Below are 17,259 nucleotides of genomic sequence, written 5' to 3' on the forward strand. Positions count from 1 at the left end.
AATTTTCATTCTTTTTTTTCAATAAAAATTACAACATGGGTGATACTATTATTAAACTTTTCTTGTGTTGGTCCAACAGAACATGTTAAAACAGCCTTTTTTAATTGTTCTCCTTGATTAACATGTTCTGTGCTGACTTTACTCTTTTCCAGGTAGGTTTTAGTTTAGTATGCACTGTCTCTCAATCTGTTCTGCAAAATATCCCAGTCCCATATTATAATGTTTTATAAATGGAAGAATGTGGCTCACAATAATATGTATTTTCAATGTGGTCAACAAGGTTAATCCCTCTATGTTTGCATTATGGATGTCATTTTGCAGGGATTTAAAACTATTAGCAAAATTATTGATAGTTGTTTAAAATTCTGGTTTTAAATCTTTTCCAAAATCTGCATCTTTTACCAATTTAAAAGCTTGCAAACAGTTAACTACAGTTAATATCAGATGTTAGTATATTGGGATTTTGTTAATCACAACTTGTTAAAGATAATCTAATTTTTCAAGTATATTCTTGGAGTTTTTTCCATCCTACCCAATTCTGTAGTAGCCTCGAAAGATAATATGATGACAAGACAACCAAGCTTTAAAACCAGGTTTCCAGAGGAACAATAATACTTTGCCTAAAACTCCAACTACCCTATCACCAAGTCCAGTTCTGGTGGAGCTATTTTATGAATAGTTACTTTTTCAGGATTCTCATCCATGTAAATTAATCTTTTACTAATTACATTGTAATAGTTTGACATTTTTGTGGGTGGGCATCTATCATCTTTTTATTTCTGAGCCCAGTAATCAAGACTTCCAAATGTCCGAAAATCTCCAGAGTTTAAAGAGAATGACCTTGTACAGTGTAAACAGGCATATTTTCCATAATGTGTAGACAAACCCAGTACTGCATTTACACATTTTAAGTCAAAAGCTATATAATAGTTTACTTCCAACTTAAGTTTTGATAGAATTAGTCCTAAATTCCAGTTAGATTCAGAAATGTCCTCAACTATAGCTAAAATCTGGATACACTGAACTCCACTATCTTGATACTTTGAAGAACAGGAATACAGATTTTCAGGATCAAACACATTACATGCAACCTTCAGGAAACCTTCTCCTCCATATACAGCTATATTCAAAATGCTTTGTAAGAATTTAGTCTCCTTTCCTTTATAATATGTATCGCAAAATCACTTGTATTTTTAACAAAAACCAAATTGCAGTCTATTTTTGGCCTGGCCTTTCCTCTAAACTCAACTAATTCTGCAGTATAAAAGTATTCAACATATGATTAAAGCTTTTCAAGTTTCCTAAATATATTTTTAATAATGCAAATTGACCTTAATGAACTCTTTAGACTAGAAACCAAGACCTGAGCTCCTGCTTTGGAATATTCCAAAACAGTCTGTAAAGTCAGCAGTATGTGAAAAGACATCATATTTGCAGGGTGGTTCTTTCTGATTTTAAATCTGAGACTTCTATGGTAATCTGAATTGCGTTACCACCTGTTAATAGATCAAATGTTGCCCCTTGTATTAAATTTTCTTTCTCCATTTTAGTCTTGATAATATTTGAAGCCAACTGTTCTGCCTGTAAAGCACCAAAACCAAAGGCTAAATCAGTAAGGTTTACAACTGATTAACAATTTTACAACTTAATTTTAACTGTAATTTTATTAAATCGGTTTTGATGTGATGTTTTTTATTTAAAGAATATTTGTTGTTCAAACACAATACCATTTATAAGATATTTTTGAATAACCTTAAAGTAAAAGGGCTTAAAGTAAAAAGTTTTTATAATTATTTTGATACCTTGGATACTTTTGATAAGCAAGAACTTTTTGCAGTACTTTTGCCTGAGTCCAGTAAATAAAGGTTTCTTTGACAAGTAGAGCATTGCAGAATATGGTTCTAAGTTAGGATATTGTTTGTAATCAACAAAAGCATTTATTTTCTGAATGATAGGTTCAAAAACTGTAATGAACTTCTTTGATCTTGCACCTTTATGTTCCAGACAGACATAGCAAACACTGAACTATGTTGCCATTTTTTGTAAACATTGTTATGTACTTTGTATAAAACTGTGTAGTTCCCAGAATTTTTTAGCGCATTTTGCAAACTTTTAACAAATAAGAAATAGATGAAATATAACATTTATTTTTTGAAAATACACTAACATAGCACACGGTTTTGATTTCAAACTTAATTGTTTCCCATTGCCATAAGTTAGTAAAGACTATATTAATCAGAACTTTTTAATTGACACAAACTTCAACCTGGCAGTCAAATTTCTTAGCAGTGCTCTTTTAAGCAATTCTTTGTCTTGAATTCTGAAACTTATGCAATCTGTTGAATATTGATATTTGTGATCTCATTAAAATGTTATTAAAATTTACTAAGAAATGATATTTTTTCACAGGAGAAAGTGACCAAATGTTTATTACACTTGCTGATAAAGAAATTGACTATGATCCTGCTTTCAAACTATATTTAAATACAAAAATATCAAACCCAAAGTTCACTCCAGCTCATTTTGGAAAGTGCATGGTAGTCAACTATACTGTTACTTTAAAGGTAATTATTGAAGCATCATAACAGGTTTTATAAAAATTTGATAAACCTGAAAAATAGCTGATTGTTTTCAAATGTTAGGGAAAATGTTGATCAATTTTTAAAAATTTGAAATAAGAAAATTTATGCTGTTTTAAACTAATTTTATATCCTGTACAATTTAATATCTTACATGAATTTACATAAGTTATAAAACAAATGACGTTTGTATATAAATGTTACTGTAATTTTGTGCTTGTAGTTACTTTTTTCTGTAAATTTAAGGTTAGATTGGTAAATAGGAAAGGAAGTGTCTTTGTTACAAGTTAGGGAATTTCAGTTCAGATATTCTGTGTGAATCCAGTATTGTGCAATTGAGAATTCTGTAAAATATGTAAACTATTTTTTATATAAACAATGATATGATATTTTTATTTGCAAATATCTTTATGAAATACTATATTACTCACTAGCTGGAATACCCAGTGCAATGCACCAGATTTTCCAGTTATTTGGTATAGAACTTTACTGTATTAATCAGAAATGCATTTTAAGCTATGTAGTCATGTTTATTGGAACTAAACCACACTGTGGTAATGTAGCTTTTTCACAATAAACACATCAATAAATCACAATAATCTTCTCTCCAAACAAAAACCTCTCTTTACAAATTTTCTCATTTATTTATACTGTATACTTTTCCAAAAATATCTCTCAGAAATCGTCATAAAAAACCATTAATACATATTTACAATTTTTTGGTTTTTACTGGTGGAAACTATTAAAATTATTAGCTCCGAAATCACCTCCTTGCTGGGGGCAAGGAATGGTCAGAGGGGGAATGGTCACAAGCACCCTGAACATGGAGTCTGGGTTGGTCCAAATCTGGACTAAAACCTTCCCTGGGAAAAGTTAAACCTGTGTACAAAATTTGCTGATGATCCGATCAAAACTGTGGGTTTGTATAAAGAACACACCCACACACACATGCAAACTTTTGGCTTTATATATTAGATTTCATAAATGTTCTAAAATGTTTTAGTTATTAGTTATCAAAAAAATGTTGTAAAAAAAACTAATTGTTAAAAAAACAGTTTATTCAAGATTTTGACCAACAATAAGTTAATTAATGCTAGTGAACGTACTTTTAGGGTTTAGAAGATCAACTTCTAAGTGTTATTGTTGGGTTTGAAAAAAAAGAATTAGAAGAGCAAAGAGAAAGGCTCATACAAGAAACAAGGTAATTTAAGTCGAAATTTAACTTAAGTATAATCTTATCAAGTGATTTTACTTACCATTATATTATGTTACTTTTAAATTGATAGTTTCAAACTTTTTAAATTCTCTTCAGTTACAACAAGCGTCTTTTAAAAGATCTAGAAGACACTCTCCTTAGAGAATTAGCTACATCCACTGGGAATATGCTAGATAATGTTGAATTAATCCAAACACTTGAAGACACAAAAGCAAAAGCTACTGAAGTGCATATTTTTTTACTTCAATAATTCATTTGGATTAAAAATAATAGAATATTGCTGTTTTTTTTAAAGCTTAAAACCTTTTATTTAATTGCATTTAATAAATAAAATATATGCTGACTTTTTAATATTACTTTTATTTACAAACTTTCTTTTTTTTTATTTATAAATATTATTTTCTTAAGAATTTGTAGCTATTTTTAGTATTTTTTCATAGGTTGCTGAAAAACTGAAATTAGGTGCTAAAACAGCTGTTGATATAGATAAATTGCGCGATGGTTATCGCCCTGCTGCAAAACTTGGTGCTGTACTCTTTTTTGTTTTGGTTGAAATGTCAAGTATTAATTCTATGTATCAGTATTCTTTAAACTCGTACCTTGAATTATTTGATATGTCTCTTAAAAAAAGCTTACCAGATTCTATACTACTTAAACGTCTTAAGAATATGATGGACACACTTACTATTAATCTATACAACTATGCATGTACAGGCAAGTATTTGTAAAAGTTCTGTTCTTTTTGTGTGTAATTTTTGTATTTTTGTTAGAAATTTATAAACTTTTTTAATGATAAACTTTTCTTTAGGTTTGTTTGAGCGTCACAAGCTGTTATTTTCTTTTCAAATGACTATTAAAATTTTACAAGCTGACAAGAAGATTCCTCAAGAAGAACTTGACTTTTTTATAAAAGGGAATATTTCTCTTGAGAAAACATCACATAAAAAACCTTTTAATTGGTTGTCTGACCAAGGGTGGGAAGATATTATTAAATTAAGTTCCCTACCATGCAAAGTGTTTGCTACACTACCAGAAGATATTGATCAAAATGAAAATCTATGGAAAGAGGTTTCTAATTATATCTTGAAATAGTTATGTAATAGCTTTTATTCTTTTTAGAATATCAATCTATATTTACTTTATTTGTTAAAGGTTGTACATTATAGACTTAATTTGGTTCATTAATGTAGTTTCTAAAAATAAAGCATTCTTTTTCTAGTGGAGCAACAATGAATCTCCAGAAACTTGTGTACTGCCATTGAGATATAATGAAATACTCTCAAATTTTCAAAAACTGCTTTTGTTACGTTGCTTTCGTGTAGATCGCATTTATAGAGCTATTACTAACTTTGTAACAGTCCAACTGGGTGAACAGTTTGTTACTCCCCCAGTAATATCATTTGAAGCCATTTTTGAGCAGTCCACTCCTTTTTCTCCTGTTATATTTATTTTGAGCCCTGGTTCAGATCCTGCAAGTGACCTTATGAAACTTGCAGAGAGAAGTGGTTTTGGTATTAACAAGCTTAAATATCTTGCAATGGGCCAGGGTCAAGAAAAGGTACATAAATCTAATTACCTCCAATTTTTTTTATGTTAAATAGTTGCAATTATTTTTTAGTTAAGTATGCCTTGAAAATACTTAGTTGATATAATTTAGAAAAATTTAAAATCTGTTTATTCTGTTGAAGGTTTTTCTTTATTTTGATTCAGTGGGATACATATATTATTAAAGGAAATATTTTCTAGCCTGCACTTCAGCTGTTAGAAACAGCTGTAAGCCGAGGACACTGGTTAATGTTGCAAAATTGCCATTTACTTGTAAAATGGTTAAGAGAGTTGGAAAAAATTCTAGAAAAAATTACTAAACCACATCCTGATTTTCGCTTATGGTTAACTACTGATCCCACACCAGATTTTCCTATTGGAATATTGCAGCGCTCTTTAAAGGTAAACTGCTGAGATATAGAAAAGTTTACTCAGAGTTTTTTCAATATTTTTCAATAAAGTATATATAAAAATTTTCTTACTTTTTTAGAAAAAATGATTGACAGACCTTTATATGTTTGTTTTTTACTGTATTACCGTTTTTTATTTTTTATGTGCCAACTTTTTCCAACAATTTCTTTTTTTACTTTCAGGTTGTTACTGAACCACCAAATGGTTTAAAGTTAAACTTACAGAGTACTGTTCAAAAAATTAGTGCCTTATCTTTGAATCATTGTCCACATGAAGCATTCCCTGCTCTTGTCTATGTCTTAGCTTTCTTTCATGCAGTAGTCCAAGAAAGAAGAAAATACGGCAAAATAGGTAATTTAACAAAAATAGATTAGTATGTAAATGTGTAATAACTAAAGATAATAAATTTTTTTAATCATGCTTACAGCCAGCATTCAGTTTTCATAATTTCGGAAAGTTTTTCTTGTCATTAAAATCATATAACAATTAGATTAACAGCCATAAGATACTGATTAACTAATTAAGACACTGATTATTTACATCCTAGGTTGGAATATTGCCTATGATTTTAATGAATCTGATTTTCGTGTATCAATGCAGCTTTTGGATACATATTTAACTAAAGCTTATGAACAAGTTGATTCAAAAATTCCCTGGGCAAGTCTAAAATACCTTGTTGGGGAGGTATGTAATAACAATAAACTTTTATAACAAAAAACAAATGCTTAAAACACTAAGAGGTTTTTAAGTTTCAGAAAATATTTTTGAATTTCATATTTATAATGGAAAGATTTTTAAATACTGATTAACATTATTTGTTTTATTTTGTAAAAATAGGTGATGTATGGTGGTCGAGTAATAGATGACTTTGATCGTCGAGTTGTAAATACATATATGGATGAATATATGGGGGATTTCATATTTGACACTTTTCAGCTATTCCACTTCTATCATGATGACACGGTTGATTACTTCATACCTAAAGCCCCTGAAGATGGTCCTAGCAAGAGTGCAACAGCAGCAATTAAGGGAAATAGAGAAAAGTCTAAAAGTTGAATTAATATTTTTTTGTTAACTTTTTTACTAATAATATTTCTCTTAAAGCTGTTTCTTTGCACATCATCATCATCATCATCACTATAAACTAACAAAAATACTAAAACTTATACTAATTTGTTTTTCCTGTATTTTCTATTGAAATCACTGTTGTTTTTCCAGCTCCGTTACGTCGTGAATTTAATCGCGATATTTATCTTGAGGCTATAGAGGTTTTACCTCTAACCAATACGCCTAATGTGTTTGGATTGCATGCAAATGCTGAGATTGGGTATTATACATCAGCTGCTAAAGGTAACTTTAAATAAAAAACAACAAGGTATTGCTTTCCTAATGAAGAAAACTTTCTTTGCGTTTTGGTTTGTGTTCTGTTTATTGTAATTATTTAGTTAGCTATGTCTTCTCATTTATAAATGTCTGCTCTTTAGATATTTGGAATCAATTAGTTGAACTGCAACCACAGACAGGTGTTGATGCAGGGGGTATCAGCAGAGATGAGTTCGTTGGTAACATAATTATTTAAAACCTGATAACTTGTTTATTTTCACTTTTTGTGGTTTGTTTAACTAAATCCAAATTTAATTTTTTCACACGTTGGTAAATTCCAAAGCTTGAGTTATAGAAAAAATATGTTCAGTTTTTATACAACCTGTAAATAGTTAAGCCGATTGCTTCTTTTAACTTGTACGAAAATTGTAAGCTTATATTAGTGCAACTTTTCTTTTTTCTTGAAAATGACACACACACACACACACACACACACACACACACACATACATACATACATACATACATACATACATACATACATACATACATACATACATACATACATACATACATACATACATACATACATACATACATACATACATACATACATACATACATACATACATACATACATACATACATACATACATACATACATACATACATACATACATACATACATACATACATACATATATGAAAATTTTTATATGAATTCATATATAAATTTGTTGAGTTTTATGCTTTCATATTACTTCAGTTATATTTTTTTACCTTTTATTTAGGAAAAATAGTGGCTGATATTCAAAGCAAACTTCCGCATCCTTATGATGTGGCTGCTGTGCGAAAGAAATTGGGAGATGAAATATCACCAACGTCTGTTGTTTTATTGCAGGAACTTGATCGATTTAATCTTCTTATTAAGAAAATGGCTACAACTTTGATAAGTTTAAAAAGGGTAAATTTATTTTATATATTAAAATATATTTTTATAGAGATTTAAACTAAAATTTTATAATTTTTTCGATTTTTTAATATCATAATTAAATCGTAGCGTTTCAACGTTATGTTCTATAAACAAATATACCTAGTGTATATTGCATTAATTTGATTTTTCTCTTGTTTAATATGAATAATAGGCTCTTGTAGGAGAAGTTGGGATGGACAACGAATTGGATGAAGTCTCTCGTGCGTTTTTTAATGGTCAGCTACCGCCAAGTTGGAGAAAGTTAGCACCTGCTACAAATAAGAACCTTGGAGGATGGATGGAACATTTTGTTCAGAGACATTTGCAATATAAGAGTTGGGTGCGGCAAATTTTAGTATTTATTTTTAAGATTTGATTTTAGGCCTTATAACAATTGAGAAATAATTTGAAAAGTTATATCTTAGGTGGAGGAGTCTGAGCCGGCTGTAATTTGGCTATCAGGACTGCATGTTCCTGAATCTTATCTTACTGCTCTCGTCCAGGCTGCATGTCGAAAAAATGGATGGTCTTTAGATCGCTCTACGCTTTACACCTCTGTCACTTCATTTGAGAAGATTAGCGATATTACCGAGAGACCAGTAACAGGTTGTTTTATTAAAGGTTTGTATTTAGAAGGTGCATGCTGGAGTTTGGAGAAATCGGCACTCTGTAAACCGTTTCCTAAGCAGTTAGTTAGTCAACTTCCTGTACTTAGAGTAATACCAATTGAAAGCCACAAATTAAAACTTAAAGTGAGATTTTTTATATATTATTTTATTTTATATGACAATTTATTTTATACTTTGTTTAATTCGTATATTATATTATTTTTGATAATAGTTATTTTTTTTTTTTTTTTACATATTATCTTAAACTGCGTTTTTAATGATATTTGCATAAGTTACTTATTGAGTAGTTAAAAGGAAGTCCTGTATTTTTTTTAAAGCTCAATTTTTATTTTAATAATTTTTCTGGTAGAATACTCTCCGCACACCTGTGTATATGACGTCGGAGCGACGAAACGCTCTGGGCGTCGGCTTAGTATTTGAAGCTGATCTCACAACTCATGAGCATCAATCGCATTGGATTTTACAAGGAGTGTGTTTGACTTTGAATTCCGATTGACGCAGCTGACTAGTGGAATTAAAATTGACCCAGAAAATTAGCGAAATTAAGTTCTAAATGACACTAACGGAATCAATTTTCAAAATGTTTTACAAAGTTATTCAACAAATGAAATGTTTATATGTTGATAATTTTAATTATTAATAAACATCGATATTTTAACGATGTGTTTTCTGATACTTTAACAGATCTTTTATGGATTCTATACCTAACTGCAGACATTTTTATTTCAAAATTTTTTAAAAGAACCTGCAAAGTATGGTTTTTTGGTAAACACTATTTCCTTTCCCATTTGGTTTTAATTTCTGCGCTCGTCATTTTGTTAAATAAAATATACTTAATTTCCCATTTAGAACCATACGACATTTTAAAGTGAATGATTTATAAATAAACGATGCATTTTTTTCTTCAAGAAGTTTTTAAAAATTAAATTCGGAAACATTGTTTAGTCGAGTTATTACCATGGAAAAATTGAATGATCATTCAAGATCCTGGAGCTTTGACAGCATGAAAGCTGAAAAACTTGTTTTCGTGCTTTTTTTTTGTTAGAATGAAATATGAAAAAAATAGGGACTGGTAGTGAATTTGCGTTGATTAAAAAACATTTATCGACGAGTTTTCACGGAAACAAATCAAACTTAAAATATTTTTAAACGAATTAACGTTAGTCGTTTCATTAGGTTAGTTAGGACGCCATATTGGTATAAACCCAATATTTGTACTTATTTTACATTTTATTAAAAAATTGTTACCATCATGACTGCTGATGATGCAGAAGAACAGCACCAAGATAAAGATGTGATGATCTCAGAAGCAGAGCAATCATTAAACCTAAATGAAAACGAAAAAGAATCTCCAGCGTCTCAAGAAAGTAGGCTACTATTAGTTAGACATTTTTATAAAATCACGGATTAAAATATACCCCAAACTTAGTTTACAAAATTGTAAAATCTCTTATAGCAAATAATGATGAAAATCAAGAAAGTGAACCAGTCCAAGAGCAAGAAGAAGAAAAGAAGATCGAAGTTTATGAAGACAAAAAAGAGGAAGAAAAGAAGATCGAAGTTTATGAAGACAAAAAAGAGGAAGACAATGATGAAAAGCCTAAGTACATCAGCGAAGATGAAAAGGATTTAGCACCATTGGTATAATCCTAAGTTATATTTTTCAACTTTCTCTCCTTCGGTTCGGTTATTACTTTTATCCTAAGTCGAATTCCTTACTTGTTTCTGTTCGGCAATTTATCTTAATAAAACACATGAACTTTCTTAAGTTAATCAACTCAGAGAAAAACATCCTATTAACATTTATAAAAAAAGGAGATAAAATGTTCTCTCCACAGTAAATGATAGAAATTTCAGCTTGTTTTTTAAGATTTAAATCATAAAAATGCTAGCAATTAATTTTGATAAATGACGCGAGTAAAAAATAATTTATTTTTTTCATTTTTCGCGTCTTAATTGTTTATTTTTTTTCTAGAATACTGGCTCGATAAGCCAATTTCGCGACAGTCCAACAACTCTACCAGAAGAGAGGTTCAAATATACGCTAAAACAACCGCTAAAAAGTGAACATACTTGTCCTCAATGCAACGAAGCAATGCGGTACCCGGTGCAATTTAGTGAATGCAAACACAAAGTCTGCTCCGCTTGCTTTCACGAGTTTCTTAGGTATTTGTTTCTAATTATTTTGTGGTAAAAACATATGTAAATCGTTTTCGATGATTTTTTCGTATTGCTTTTCAAAACAGATTTAACAGTGGTTTTTTATCCTGAACACAAAAACTTCAATTTTACAGCAACCACTAATATTATGGTAGTTTTTTAAGTTTCAATTGCTAAATAATATTTTGGTCTTGGAAATTTTTTTTTGTAGAATAGAACCACGATGTCCAGTAGATCAAGGAAGAATTAATCGAGAAAAGGTTGTTTTTAATTTTTGAAAATATTTTAAATCTTATGGTTTTGTAAAGAATCCTCTCTGAACTTATCACTAATATATTTTTTGATTTTTTGTTTTAGGCATTTTTAGACAAGCCATTGACCGAGATCATCATGAAGTTGGATATTTTATGCAACTTTCAAGAATGGGGATGCAAATGGGAAGGTATATTAGGCGAAGCGCAGGTATGTTTTTGTTAAGATTCTGCCCTGATTTCAAACTGATAAACTTTCTGATTTAAATATATCTGGCAAGTAGTTATTTGTATTTTCAACGGATGCTTTTTTGCTTCTCTTTTTTTTTGAAGCATTGATATGAGCTAAAAAAACCTTTAAAAAAATTTTTTTTTCTCAACAACAGCGTTTTTATACTTTGATCAAAAGTTGTTTTTAGAAACTTGGTTCTCTCTTGTATCTGTCTCAGAAAATAAGCAAATAAGCGCTCATAGCATTGTTTTGTTACGAGCTCATTAATTTTGTTTAGATGCACGCAGAAAAATGCGATTACACCGATATTCTATGTAATCATGACTGTGGTGCAAAGTTCCAGAGAAGGTTTTTGCAAAGGCACTTGGATAAAGATTGCCCTAAAAAAATAATCTCTTGTGCATTTTGCGATGAAAGATGTTTGAGAGAAGAAAAGAAGGTAAAGTTAAAAAATAAGACTTTCGAATATTCATAAAAAAGAATCTCCAGAATTGATAGTTGAACAAATCTCCATAAACATTGTTTGAACGAATCTCTATAAAATAGCAACCTAATTTATTACTGTGATTGTTGTTACGTATAGAAATTAACTAAAATTAAGAAAAAAAAATTTTGTCAATATTCCAGGCTCATTTAGAAGATTGCCAAAAAGTGCCTCTTCCATGTCCAAATAAATGTGATAAAAAGCTGACGATACCACGTGATGAACTTGATAATCACATTGAAGTTGATTGCCCTCGTACAAAGATTTTGTGTCAATTTGAAGAAATAGGCTGTCCTCATCGTGTGAGTTTTATATATTACATGTTTTTTTATTTATTACATTGTAAAAATTAATCAAAACTACTAACGTTGTTAAATATCTTTTAAATAGTGAAGGGTTTTAAAAGAATGTCCTACCTACGGATGTAAATTGAAAATGAAAAATCTTTTTACGGATATTAAAAATATCATTATAGTGTAGTAGAGAGCGTCTCCAAAAACATAACAAAACTGGTATAATAGCGCATGTGCGTTTGTTATACGATGTCATTATGAAGCAGAGTCAGCGATTGGATCAACACCATGAGTTACTGCAAGATCACGGAGCGTTACTAGAAACCCATCAAATCCAGATTGATGAAATTCAGCGTTCTGCAAAGTAATAAAAAGCTTATTACATTTATGATGTTTAAATGTCATTTAAAGATTTTTTTTAACAAAAGAAAAATCTTTTTGCATAATAATAAATTTTTTCCACTACCTTCAAATAAATCAAATCCGCATTACTAATAAATCAAATCCGCATTACTAATTTAGAACTCAATTGGTTTGGCGCATTGACGAATTTTCTCGTAAAATGAAAGAAGCGAAATCTGGCAACGTAACAACTTTATTTAGCCCACCCTTCCACACAAGTAAGCATGGATATCGTATGTGCGCTTCGTTGTGTCTAAACGGCGACGGGAAAGGAAAGGGGACCCATATTTCAGTTTTTGTGAGCATTTTAAAAGGTGACATTTACCTGCTTTTCTTATAAAGTTGTTGGGTTAGTTTTTTACTTATGCGTGATTCAATTTTTGGATATTTTTCAGGTGCATTTGATCCTCTGTTAAAGTGGCCTTTCGACTATCGGATTAAGTTTTACCTGCTCGATCAAAATCCTGCTGTTGACAAACGCGTTCACAAAAAATTCAACATCAAACCGAACCCTTGTCAAGAAAATTTACCCTTCCTTGGATGTCCTAAAATGGAGAAAAACGCATCTTTTGGGGCAGCAAAGTTTTGCAAGCAATCGGATCTTGAGGACCAACCAACTTTAACAAAAGATGATGTCATTTACTTGAAAATATCGTGCGATTGTGACGGTGGCGCGGAAGTTTAAAAGATGTTCTAGCAAAAACAAACGATTGAATTGAACAAGAAACAACCTCGCGAGTTTCAATCGATTTTATAAAAATGCAAACGCAAATCCATCGTTAAAAACTACGTTCAATACAAAAATTTTCTTTCTAAATAATGATGTAAAAATCAAATTGAGAGCAGTGTTTTGAAAAACTTAAATTTGACTAAAACATCATATAAAATTCTCTTTGTGAAAGCAGTGGCTTAAAAGTATCTGACATTACAGTTATCGCTTAAGGACATTTTGAAGTCTTCGTGTTTCTATTTGTAATTTTTGTTGTTGTTTGCTAAACATTTTGAAAACCTTATAAAAAAAAGATTTTTGAGGCTTAGAGATATTTACGCAAACATTAAACAAATTATCTTTACTTATAAAATTGCGTTATCATTAAACTTAAATATAATATGATAATATAATTAAATTTATGTAAATAAAGTTGTAAACTAGTTGTTTAAGTTAAAATATTTTGAATATTTAAAGAAACTTTTCCTTTATCTTTTGAGTTTCTAAAAAAAATTAAAAAAACAATAATATAAAAAAAATTTCAAGTTTTTAAAATAAAAAATAATAACTAAATTTTGAAGCTACAGTCATGAAGTTTTCAACATATACTCCCATAATTAACTAGCATAAGATTTAGAACCCAAAGACTGGGGTGAGGACATTTTTACTTACTTTAAAAATGAGGTCAAATGAGAGCCACATTTAAAGTAGTTAAAGAGGACTGGAACAATTTTTTTAAACAATAGCCAAAATTTCTAAAAAAAGAAGAACTACGTAAATAAGCCAAGAATCATGACAGGCTTTAATCAATAGGCTTGAGCAAAAAATAATTTGCAGAAGAAGTTTAGCATTTTTCTTCGATAAGAAGAAATATACTAGTCAGCGGAAAGCCTCTTGAATTTCTTAACAAATTTTAAGCAAAGAAACTGCCTTCAATCTTTCTCTAAGTGTCTTTCACTTTGAATCTTACTTACATTACCCTTTTCCCATCTGAAGGTGAAAGATCGTTCAGCAAACTGGCGATCTCTCGCCAGATGTTGAAATATCTCTCGCTTTTCGATATCTACATTCCACAATGGGCCAGGAGCAATTATGCTTTTTGATGATCCTTCGAATGAATCAGATTTAGCCAATGAAGCTACATAAAGAAGTCATTTCAAATTTTACCACTGGGAAAAACCGGAGAGTGTGTCCATTAAGGATTAACGTTAATACGATAATTTTTATGATTCAAAGTTTGTTAAATTTGACTTGAAATTGCAATTAAGCTTTTAAAATGAAAACAACGTTGTAATACAATAATATTAATTAAAATACCTTGTTGTTTCTTGTTGCTCTTTCGTATTCTTTTCGAGAAACTGTCATTAAAGACTGCTACCATCTTGAAATAATTAGCTCTATTCGTTAAAAAGCAATCCGTATTCAGTGAGCCAAAGTTTAAAGTGACTGTAACAAGTCCTCCGTAAGAACAAAAAAGCTAAGGTAAACTGGGGTAACTTTGAAATTGGGGTTGCTTTGACACTTTTTTTAAGTAACTCACAGAACACATAAAACTCGTTATTTATTTAAAATGTGTTCACGATAGAAGTAGAGTTTCCTGTTTTGATTATGAGTGCTATTTTGCTGAATTTCTGTGGTATTTCGTGAAATATTCTTGTAGTTGGATCGTGTTGTTAACTTGCCTAATTTGAACTTCAGCAAAACTGCTTTTTCAAGAATGTTATGCCACATGTTTTCTTTCAGTATTTGTCAATTTATAACCGTTAATGCAAGTTCCAGCCAAATTTTACAACTCTGTCTGCATGTTACTCATCGATGTGTCAAACTGACCCCTGCCTCCCCCAAGGACCCCAGGGAATTTTTATTTTAAGCTTAATGCAGTTAGTTAAGCTTTTTTAGTCTGCTATAATTTTCCTGACTCTTATTCAATCTACTAAAAATCTTGTTTTTAAGTATTTAAGTTCAGATTCATGTTCATATGTGGATTAGACCTATGTAAAATAGGCTGTTAATTGGTCTAATCAACTGACCAGAATTTTCTTTTAATTAAAAAATAATAATAACCTTTTTTTTACTTTTAATTAAAGAATAATAATAAACTTTTTTTATTACTTTTTTAATTAAAAGAAAATTCATTTAAAAGTTCTTCAAAAAGATGCATTTAATCTGTTGCTTCTTTGACCCTAAAATGGCTTATAAAATGATATATTTGATAGTTTAATATACTTGATAATTTAACATATTTAATTAAGATATATTTGATGATTTAAAGCAGAATCTATAAGAAAAAATACCAAATGTATTAGAATTAATTTATATTAACATTGATACATTAATATTTAGTTAATATAAAACATAAGTGTCATTTACGTTTAAAAAAAATTCTGGATTTAGCAATAAGAGATGGGTCAACTTACTAAAAATTGGTTATTTGTTCATGCAACTATTGTTGCTCTGACTTGTGGATTTTTATTGTGGTGCCAGCTGCAACTTGTACAGTTTGTTATTTCATTCATACTGATAGTTCTATTGGATTTGCTATATTTATCATCAGTAATAATCAAAAACATGCGCCCAGTGCAGCAATCGTTCAGGATGAATGGAAAGAGAATAATTGTTACAGGCGCAAATAGTGGAATTGGGTTTGATGTAGCTAAACAGCTAATACTTAGTGGAGCTGAAAGTGTTGTGCTTATAGCAAGAAATCAAATCCGTTTAGATGAATGTAAAAATATCCTAGAATCTATGAAATTGCATGTCAATCAAAAAATATATTGTTTATCTCTGGATTTAACTGATAATCCAAAATTAGTTACTGAAAAAATCACCGAAATTTGTTCACTTATGAATGGTATTGATGTTCTAATAAATTGCGCTGGTTATTCAATCCCTGGAGAGTTTGAAAATCTTTCAATTGATTCTTTTCAAAAAATGAACAATACAAACTATATTGGATCAGTTATTGTTACACATACTGTTGTACCATTAATGATGAAGCAGCATTTTGGTCAGATAGTGTTTTTTTCTTCTGTTGGCGGTCAGATAGGTGTATATGGTTTTTCAGCTTATTCCCCTTCAAAATTTGCATTGCGTGGTCTTGCAGAGGTCTTGTATTCTGAGCTTATCCCTTATGGGATTGGTGTAAGTTTAGTTTTTCCACCTGACACAGCTACTCCAGGGTTTGATAATGAAAACAAAAGTAAGCCAAGTTTAACTCGGGAAATATCAGGACAAGTACAAGCTTGGACTAGTGAAGATGTAGCTAAAATTGTTATGATTGGAATACAGAAAAGAAAGTTTATGATTGGCTGTGGAAGTGATGGATATTTTTTAAATGCTCTTACTTGTGGGGCAGCACCTCCTTCTTCTACATTAGAGTTCTGGTTGCAATGCATTCTTATGCCATTTCTAAGAGTGTATATGCTGTTTGTTCAAAATCATTTTTTCAACATTATTGCAAATGAAATTAATCACAAGAACAAAATAAAATAGAATCTGAATTTTTCTACATTTTTATCAATAAATAACTAATTGATACCACAAATGCACAAAAAGTTTTATTAAAAAAAAAAATCAGTATTATACTTGTGTTGTTTATTATATAAATAATTATATGTATAATATATAAAAACTATAGGTTAATTGTATGAAAAACTATGTCTATTATGCAGATAACTATATATATACATAATTTGTTTACTTCTGTTCAATTTTATAATGTCGATATTTTATTTTAAATTTTCTTTATTGAATTTTTTATAAAAATATAAAAGTTTTTAAACTTTGAATTATTTTTCAAATGACTTTAAGAGATCATAACTAACAGGACATCCATGGTAAATTTCTGTTCTTTACCCTGAAAGCAATTTTTTGAAAGAAAAAAAATTATTTCCTAAGGAGAAACTCGTGAAGCATAATCCTCTTAAGAGAGTGTATGATCGGACATTAGGTGTCAAAAATTTTTTTTTTCCATTTTACTCCTGCTTTTACTGGAAGAAGTCCAAGTGGAGTCCTTTTTTCCAATAAATTAAAAACTCTTTTAATCTCTTTAC

The 17,259-nt window shown here is 29.9% G+C and overlaps 3 protein-coding genes across 4 annotated transcripts in view; all 3 read left to right on the top strand.

Annotated features, from left to right (window-relative positions):
- Window positions 1–9,334, top strand: part of LOC145184696 (dynein axonemal heavy chain 10-like) — a 43,653-nt gene extending 34,319 nt beyond the window's left edge. The window contains exons 58-73 of the mRNA XM_090092128.1: window positions 2,410–2,564; window positions 3,692–3,780; window positions 3,892–4,021; window positions 4,236–4,509; window positions 4,604–4,863; window positions 5,015–5,353; window positions 5,542–5,742; window positions 5,934–6,102; window positions 6,299–6,435; window positions 6,589–6,802; window positions 6,970–7,101; window positions 7,236–7,313; window positions 7,866–8,038; window positions 8,220–8,387; window positions 8,473–8,799; window positions 9,026–9,334. Of these exons, the coding sequence (XP_089948254.1) occupies window positions 2,410–2,564; window positions 3,692–3,780; window positions 3,892–4,021; window positions 4,236–4,509; window positions 4,604–4,863; window positions 5,015–5,353; window positions 5,542–5,742; window positions 5,934–6,102; window positions 6,299–6,435; window positions 6,589–6,802; window positions 6,970–7,101; window positions 7,236–7,313; window positions 7,866–8,038; window positions 8,220–8,387; window positions 8,473–8,799; window positions 9,026–9,172 (2,993 nt within the window). The 3' untranslated portion in view covers window positions 9,173–9,334. The remainder of the gene's footprint in view (window positions 1–2,409; window positions 2,565–3,691; window positions 3,781–3,891; window positions 4,022–4,235; window positions 4,510–4,603; window positions 4,864–5,014; window positions 5,354–5,541; window positions 5,743–5,933; window positions 6,103–6,298; window positions 6,436–6,588; window positions 6,803–6,969; window positions 7,102–7,235; window positions 7,314–7,865; window positions 8,039–8,219; window positions 8,388–8,472; window positions 8,800–9,025) is intronic.
- A 248-nt stretch (window positions 9,335–9,582) lies between these two features.
- Window positions 9,583–13,580, top strand: LOC145184236 (TNF receptor-associated factor 4-like). 2 transcript variants are annotated; one of them, XM_090093329.1, is made up of 11 exons: window positions 9,791–10,043; window positions 10,133–10,224; window positions 10,264–10,317; window positions 10,652–10,842; window positions 11,048–11,096; window positions 11,194–11,298; window positions 11,597–11,758; window positions 11,947–12,105; window positions 12,279–12,460; window positions 12,619–12,812; window positions 12,894–13,580. In XM_090093329.1, exons 1-11 carry the CDS (start codon window positions 9,929–9,931, stop codon window positions 13,181–13,183), a joined length of 1,593 nt encoding a protein of 530 aa, XP_089949455.1. In that variant the 5' UTR covers window positions 9,791–9,928; the 3' UTR covers window positions 13,184–13,580. The 2 variants fall into 2 exon arrangements, with proteins under 2 accessions (XP_089949454.1, XP_089949455.1); XM_090093328.1 differs by having other exon boundaries at window positions 9,583–10,043; window positions 10,133–10,317.
- A 1,896-nt stretch (window positions 13,581–15,476) lies between these two features.
- LOC145184454 (3-dehydrosphinganine reductase-like) lies at window positions 15,477–16,827 on the top strand. Its single transcript, XM_090093330.1, has one exon. The coding sequence runs from the start codon at window positions 15,611–15,613 to the stop codon at window positions 16,697–16,699; it is 1,089 nt and encodes a 362-aa protein (XP_089949456.1). The 5' UTR covers window positions 15,477–15,610; the 3' UTR covers window positions 16,700–16,827.
- Window positions 16,828–17,259: the final 432 nt, after the last annotated feature.

This window comes from Hydra viridissima, unplaced genomic scaffold (genome assembly GCF_058129835.1).
Source record: "Hydra viridissima isolate aposymbiotic clone 2 unplaced genomic scaffold, HvirCarnegie_v1 scaffold_7, whole genome shotgun sequence".
Lineage (NCBI taxonomy): Eukaryota > Metazoa > Cnidaria > Hydrozoa > Anthoathecata > Hydridae > Hydra > Hydra viridissima.